Source organism: Humulus lupulus, chromosome 3, assembly GCF_963169125.1.
Source record: "Humulus lupulus chromosome 3, drHumLupu1.1, whole genome shotgun sequence".
In the NCBI taxonomy this organism is placed as follows: Eukaryota; Viridiplantae; Streptophyta; class Magnoliopsida; order Rosales; family Cannabaceae; genus Humulus; species Humulus lupulus.
Genome location: NC_084795.1, coordinates 277782270 through 277790522, shown reverse-complemented (window position 1 = coordinate 277790522; position 8253 = coordinate 277782270). Strand labels below are relative to the sequence as shown.

At 30.6% G+C, this 8253-nt stretch overlaps 1 protein-coding gene across 1 annotated transcript; it reads right to left on the bottom strand.

Moving 5' to 3' along the window:
- Positions 1 to 915: 915 nt before the first annotated feature.
- On the bottom strand, positions 916 to 7504 carry LOC133824465 (MACPF domain-containing protein At1g14780). The gene is made up of 8 exons (XM_062257351.1): positions 7122 to 7504; positions 6792 to 7033; positions 3770 to 3971; positions 3522 to 3596; positions 2517 to 2700; positions 2120 to 2289; positions 1967 to 2031; positions 916 to 1559 (listed from the first exon to the last, which is right to left on the bottom strand). Exons 1-8 carry the CDS (start codon positions 7365 to 7367, stop codon positions 935 to 937), a joined length of 1809 nt encoding a protein of 602 aa, XP_062113335.1. The 5' UTR covers positions 7368 to 7504; the 3' UTR covers positions 916 to 934.
- Between the last annotated feature and the right edge of the window lie 749 nt (positions 7505 to 8253).

Below are 8253 nucleotides of genomic sequence, written 5' to 3'. Positions count from 1 at the left end.
CCAAAAACACAAAATAATACACCAAAAAATGATGAATCCGAAAAGGGTTTCTCCATTGTTAAAACTCATATATACCTCAATGGAAAATATAAACAAAATGCTCCCAAGACATATATTAACATATTTGAAGGAATAAAACTCATATTCACACAACATCAAACTTATTAATCCGAAAAAACATCATAAATTTCAGATTTGAGAATATGGGTTTATGAAAAAATTTTGAGCTCTAAAATCAATAACTTTGGCTCTTGATACCATTTGTTATACATTATCATGGATTATGAGCATTCAAACAATAACTTTATACAAACCAACCATCATTACTCATAATCATTAAAGGCAAGATCAAGCATTTATTTAGAGCATCCAAAATACAATAAATGCACATACCTCCTATTCCATCCATGTGAGCCATTTGATTCCAAGAACCACCAACAAGAATCACTACAAAACCACAAGATTAGAGCAATAACCCTAGAGGCACAATGTGGAGCTATCCCCCTTTGTTCTTATTACCAATCACCTTAAAACCCCTTAATCACCAAAGACATATATTTATATGTCATACCCTTGTAACCCAAAGGGGTTATTCACTAATAGGGCTTAAGTGGGTTTTATTATGGTATTCTATAATTTAATGGGCCAACTATAGTATTAAGGGTGCTCTCATGTGCCTCTAACATATAGTTAATTATTAACCATCCCATTATGGTTATTAGTGTAAAATTAGGCACATAATTAATGATTGTATATTATGGAATTAAACCTATGATTGTATTAGTTCATTATAATAATTCCAACAATTTGCTACTGTAGCTGGATTGAAAGTTATTCAACAATGAATTGCATTCAATTTTAAAAAATTGCATATTTTTCATTTGATTGTAAGAATTTTTTTTTTTTTTTGAATAAATAAGAATTTTTTTTTTAATCATGAACAATTGTTTAACAAAGAGAACTTTACATGCAAACCTATCTTCCCTTTCTCTAAGTACAATCTAGCTCCTGTAACTAACCAATACCCAGGATTGTCCTGTGGCCCTTTACATAAATGGGATGTATCTACATATTTAAGAAGCTTTGGAGTTTGTTGGGAAACCGGAGGTCCTGTTGGAAAGATGGCAGAGTCCACAATCACAGCTGGTGTCTTATCTTTGGGCAATTGGGGAATACCTGAAAACGTAGTAGTGATAGCAGAGAAAATACCCGACTTTTGGGAAAATTCTGTGGAGCATTCGGCCCAACTAGATTGAGCAGTGAAGCAATTCGAGACCCTTGAAAACAAGAGCCGAAGATGAAGAACATTCTTTGAGTCTTGCTTTGTCATAAGGAGTTGAGCTCCGGTGACAATGAAAACTACATCTTTCTTGGAGGTCCATTCCGTGTTGTATTCTATAGGCATTGTACAAATATGGGAAAACTTCTTTCCATTGATAGCTTCCAAGTACTGCTCGTGATCAGCTATGTCTTCTGAGCCTCGCCATATTGTTGTGTCGTCTATCTTGTCTTGGAACATAATTGGACAATTTGTTAGGTGCTGGAGGTGAATGCCTAGCCTGAAAGACAGAGCATTCTCATAACTACATGATAATTATGTTTAACTAAATGGATAAGTAAATGAATATCACACGCTTTTGATAACTTGACTTAGTTGTGAAAGTTCTCATGTCTTAATTTTAAATAAAAGAGGATTAGTCTGGCCACATTCTTCAAAAACACAAAAGACTGCTACCCTTTTGTTTTGGCCGTAGAATCCTTCATTTCTACTAAACAGAATAGAGGACAGTTCTCATATAGAGTTTTATCCTCTCAAGTCTTGACACATTCCTTCTTATTTACTATCCAGAGTTGTCAAAGAATTTTGCAACTTTTGATAATAGAACAACAAACTAACATGCTTTGACATGTAATTTTAATGACCACGAGATAGTTATTTAAACAAAAGAAAAAAAATGAATAGTACCTATTGCATTTCATGCCCTCAAGATACAAGCGCATTCCAGTGACTGGCCTTTTTCCAACCACAACCTGATGAAGATAGCATACTAGTTTGAACCTTGGAAGCAAGAGCAATTAAGAAAATCTGCTTTGGTACACATAAAGCAATCATGGGTACCTGATTATTGTTCACATACAACTTGGGTCCCATCATGTTGAACTGGATTGCCCGTGATGTAGTAGCCCTGTTTGTTGTAGGGCCAAGAGGAAGGTCGTTGTAAATGGGAGCCCAAATCCTGTGAGTTTGAAAGTCCAGAAAGTACTCTAAATCAACTAGAGGAGGCTTGTCTGCACATTATTATGAAGCTCATATCAGTACACGTTAACAAATAATAGGAAAATAAATACTGTATGAAGTTCTTTTCAGTGACAGGATTTCATAACTCACATAAGTAACCATCACATGCTATAAGTTCAATCTTATAAACCATATTTTCCCCATCAATAAAAATAATTAAAAATGCTTCAGTAATTCAAGCTTATTTTCACTTATATATGGAGATTTGGATACTTACATCGAAGATAGAGATTGATGGCATGGGATAAGAAACCTTTCCCAGTAACACCTTTAAGAAGAGAAGTGATTGGAATGAAACTAAATTGAACCACATCCGGCATTGATGGAACTGTTAGAAGCCACTCGCAATGGCTAAGGGAAGACGGATCACCTCCTCTTTTTGAGCATACAACAGTGATACCCTGAGAATTATGTCACCTACATCAGTATTAAATATTACACAATGTTTTAGCTAGAAGTAGATGTATAAGGTTTGTTTTCATTAATAAGTGGATCATAAACATCTGCAACTAAGTGACCCTCAGATATTTGCCAGCACCATGAGAAATACAGAGTGAGTCACAGATAGGGATGGCAAGGTCCACAACATTGTGTCTCATTGTAGAGCTTACTTTGTACATCTGTTGTTTTTTACTCAATTTTCAGGTAGAGACTTGAAATGTTAAACTATATATTTATTCACATAATTATGTATTGGTAATAAAAAAAATCACGACCAAAGTCCAAGTAATCTACCAACAGCCAGATGCACATGCCAAATCATAATAGCTTCTGACGTGCAACATGCACATTAATTGTTTAATGTTATACGATAGAACACTATTGAGTTTTCATATGTACAGTTTTGAGCTGTCGTGTGAGTTAATTATAGAACCATGATCAGTGATAATAGACAGGTTTGTTTCAAACCTGGCAGCCAAATACTTGGCTCCACAAGACTCGGCATATGCCACTAAACAACAGAGTATAATACCCGGTAACTAGTCAAAGTCAAACCTGCATTGCTTAGATGACTAGGCTAACTAGAAATCTTTTACCAACGTGTCAAAGATGACATATTACTATAGGATACCTATGCCTACAATTCTGTAACGTTTCCATTTCTATTATATGCGCACATAATCTGAACTAAATTTGGGTTTTGGTTCCTGAAATATAAGAAATAATTAACCAGTGAATTCCACTGTACAGGAATTTCAAAGATATATATGGTCGAACCTACATCTTTCGTGTTCATGGACACAGAGCTGCTAAGGGCCATGGGCTGAGAATCGAACAAATTGAATGCCAGAGGTGCCTGCAAAACACATAAAATAGATTAATAATACTACTGTAGAAGAAATTCACGTTTCTAATTATAATTACTGAAGAAATAGCCTTGAATCGTGAGAATAAGAAAGTAGGGATTTTGGTCTGTGGTAGTGCCATACTAAACAGAATTATGAGTTAGCTAGAGAATCAGGTAAGAACCTTTAGTTTGTTATCTTTGGTTTTGGAGAGCATTGGTGAGAAATTACACGTCCCAGTAAAGAGCTGATCTCCAAGATCATCCAAGTGTTTTTTGAGCTCAGAGGGTTCTATCTTAGAAGATGTATCTTGCTTAACCAGCACCACATCTTGACCTCCAACGCTCAATCCCACTACAATGTGAGTCCCATACTTCTCTATGAATCTGTATAATATATTTCAAATTCAATCAAATATCAATGCCCTGAATTCTAATAACAAGGTGTTTTATCTATTTCAAAAGATTTATTCCTTAATATTGGCGAATTTAAAAAATCGCGGCTGACAACTAAATTACAATACAATTTGACAAGCATCTTGTGTGCATTAGTTATGATGAATATGACCAAAGGAAATATGTATAGTTTCAAGTTTAAACACAAGTTTCAACTTCAATGTTTTCAATACCTATTAGTATGATTAGTCTGACTAATCAAACAAACTCCAACTGACAACTAAACAAATAGACATTTCCCCAAGCATCTTGTGTGCACCTTAAATTTTAAAACAGCCAGGTTTCAAATTTCCGATTAATTGACTAAAAATAACAAATTTGGAAGAACAAAAATAACACAAATTGGCTACTGAACTACCATAGAAAATTTTGCAAGCATTTTATGTGTATTAAAAATTTAACATAAAGTCAAATATAGCAGCCATAGACGTTACCAGCTACTGAAAATGACATGTCTACTTTCACCCTAATACCGCTATGAATCCATGATTCAAAAAGGCAAGTGCAGAAGAACAGACTCTTAACATGGTTTCGATTAGTCAAAATACTTAAAACAGTGGTTGAATGTGGGGTTTTTTTTCTCGGGGGTTTCAAAAGTCTTGAAATTAGGCAACAAAATATAATATATAAGTTGATAGATTTCTAAATGATTAAAATTGACTACAAATTTTTTGTACTTTCATGTGACGCCACTAAATTAGTTGGTACACAATAATTAGTAATGAGATGAGAATTTAAGATATTGTAGTAGTTTTTTCCGAACCAAAAAATAATGATAACAATATAATTTCACCTAAATTAATGAATATCTCTTTTTAGCCAATTATCTCAAATTACCTTTTATATGCCTATACTTAAAATTACTATAACTTTTGTCCTCCAATTGTCATTTAAATAAATAAAAATATTATTTGCATTTTGAATATTTTAAAATATATTGGCTATAACATACAATTGAGTTTACTGAAACCCCATTCAATATCTATTAAATTAATAAAAAAATCTTTTTATTGGAAAACCCAATCAAACTTTTCAAAAAACTTTTAAAATTCAATACACAAAAATGCTTTTTAAAAGTTATGCAAACCACACACTTAATCCCGTGACACTATAAATTAGAAGGACAATGTAGATAATATCTTAAATAAATAGAAATGAAAAAAAATATTGAACAAACATTGCAATATAATACACGTATGATATAAAAATGCAATTTGTGTGAGGTCAAAATAGATAAAGTGTGAAAATGGTGACTTGTGAATAAACAAACACATTGGACTGAATTCTATATTATCCAATTATTATTTATTGTGTATTTATTATATAACGCGACATACCTGTCGACAGTCTTCTATGACACTTGTATAATTTTACTTGCAAGCCTTATTTTAATAAAAACAAACTTTAACAAGCTAGCCATTTATGGAAAAACAAAACAAGTATGAATGAATATCATTGTTTATAAAGTTGAATAGAAAATGGTTGAAGAAACTCTTTTAATTTTTTTTTATTATTTTTCATTTGTTTTGGTAGATTAACTATAACCATATAAATATTGTAATAATGCAATGAAAGAGAATTGCGTACTTGTGACCCCACATGATAAAGGAGAGTTGTTTTTTTTTCTTTATTAGTCTAACTTTAAATATTTAAAAAAAAAAGGGGGAGAGAAAATGACAAAAGTACAGATCTCTAGAATGAATTAAATAAAAATAAATAAAAAATCAACCCTTATCCATGAGGGGACTAGAATTGAGGAACCATATGACGCTATCTTACATAATTTGGCATAAATGGGTCGACATATGTTCATGGTTTCACTATTCTACGTTCAAGTGTGAACTCAAATGGTTGATCTATTATTGGACATAACCTATTAAATAAAGTATCAATAAAAGCATATCTTACTTTATTTTATGTCATAAAAAAATAAGTATTATATATATATATATTTGCATCAATCATATAATTTATTTTTATGTCCTAAATAAATTATCTTTTCCCAACTTAATTAAGTTTGCCACCAAACTAAATTATATTATACGACACAAATCCAATTATTTTAGGCCAATATTATAATGTTACACAACTGTATATATGGCATTGAATTTGGATGATAAGACTACGTAAATAGTGTGCTATATCTAGTACAAAAAAATCAATATATTATATATTTAGTATAATTTTTAGCATTAAGTTCAAATGCATAATTAGAAAATCTGTTATAAATTTTAATATTTAATTAATACTAATTTGATATATATTGAAAATATAAAAAATATATATATTAATTTTTATTTATATTTTATTATTAATGGTATAAGATAATAAAATAATAATATAAAAGTATAAATTTAATGTAAATAGATAAAAATAATATAAATAGCATAAAAATAAATAAATAAAATATAAGGTGATATAAATTTGGCATAACTCAAATTATTTTTAAAATAAGCTATATTTTAATAATATTATTTGACACTCCATTATACGTGCTATAGTAAATTTATAATAAACAAGTGGCGGCGTCAATTTCAATCGCCACGACTCTACTACTAGCAATACTCAATCATGTGAAACGCAAACATTAACAAAAAAAAAGTCAGCCAAACCCATTGCCCAAAGCAATCATATATTATAGCAATTTAATTAACGGTGGAAAAGAACGTTATCATATTTTAATTTAATTAGTTGAAGAGAAGAAAATGAAAGCCATTGATGAACAATATTAGTGTTACTAGTTATAATTACCTTGCAAGAGCGCGTGGGTCCCACGAAGAAGGAACGGCGTTACGGACCTCTGGAGAGAGAAGAAGTGGGTATCGATCGATATGGAGATTGAACAGAATAATGAAGTAGCCATCTAAGCCCAGTTTCTTCACATTCGAAGCGTCCATGGCCCAAGACCCACTCTGAAACCCAAACATTGAGTTGAACATCCCCGACGGTATCTTCCCCGGCACCGATGTTTTTTGGTTGAAAAACTCCGACATCTAAAATTAATCGATTAATTCATTGTAATAATAATAAAAAACGAATTAATCCTAATAATTACGCGATTAATTACTTATATATATGTACCTGATTGAAGTTGAGAATATCGGATTGGTATCGAACGCGGTCGCCTTTGTCGCATTTAATATCGGAGGAGATGTCGTCGACGGCGCCAAAGCCGGGGACGGAGAGTCGTTGCTTGTGAGTGTCGTTGAGGAGGATTAGCCTTTCTTTGCCTTTGCAGTACTGAAGCCGGAAATCTGAGGTCAAATCGAAGCCTTTGCCTAAGCAACTCAGAGCTTTCTCTACAATTTGAGTATTGGATTGGCTCATGTTGTTGTTGTTGTTGTTATTATTCTCTCTGCGACGAGAAAAGAGAGAAGAAGTTTATGATGAAAATGGAGAATGAGGAGAGAATAGAGAAAGAAAGAGTAGTATTAGGCCAAGACTTGGAATGTTTCTAGATATATGATGAAGAAACGGTATAAGTAGTAATTCAAATGGACCATACGTACATAATGGGAAATTTCATAAACTTCATATTCTCTTGGTTGTTTTTTACTTGTATAAACTTTGACCACCAATACGCTAATAAATAAACGATGGGCTATATTATAACATAAAAATATTTTAAGAAAAAAAATTAAACCAAAAAAAAATTATTTTTATATATAAAGATATGCTTTTTATATATAAAGATAGGATGAATTCTAGTCTTAAAATTAAATAATTTTTTTTAATTTACTTTTTAAAAAAATTACATATGAATTTTAATATAATAAAATATTAAAAAAATTCTAAATTATGACTATGAATTTAAAAAGCTTAATTGATCAAATTTTAATTATTTAATTAAAAATAACTTTAAAGTCAACAAAAAATTATGTATATTATTTAATTAATTGCTAGACCAATTAAAATAAGTAATTTCTAATTAAAAACAAATAAACAAAAAAATAAAAAATGTGTATATTTATGTCTTATTTCACTATTATATATATGTTTGTATAAACAAAATATATTAAATGACAAAATAAATAATTAATAAAAAAATTAAGCACATAAATAATTTTCGATTATAGTTTTGAAAAAATAATTTATAGATTAATTTAAATACTTTAATATGAAATTTTAAAATATGGGTGGCTCATTTATTATTTTTTTAAATTTATTTACTTTATTTAAATTACTTTTTATTTATTTTTTAAAAATTACCTTA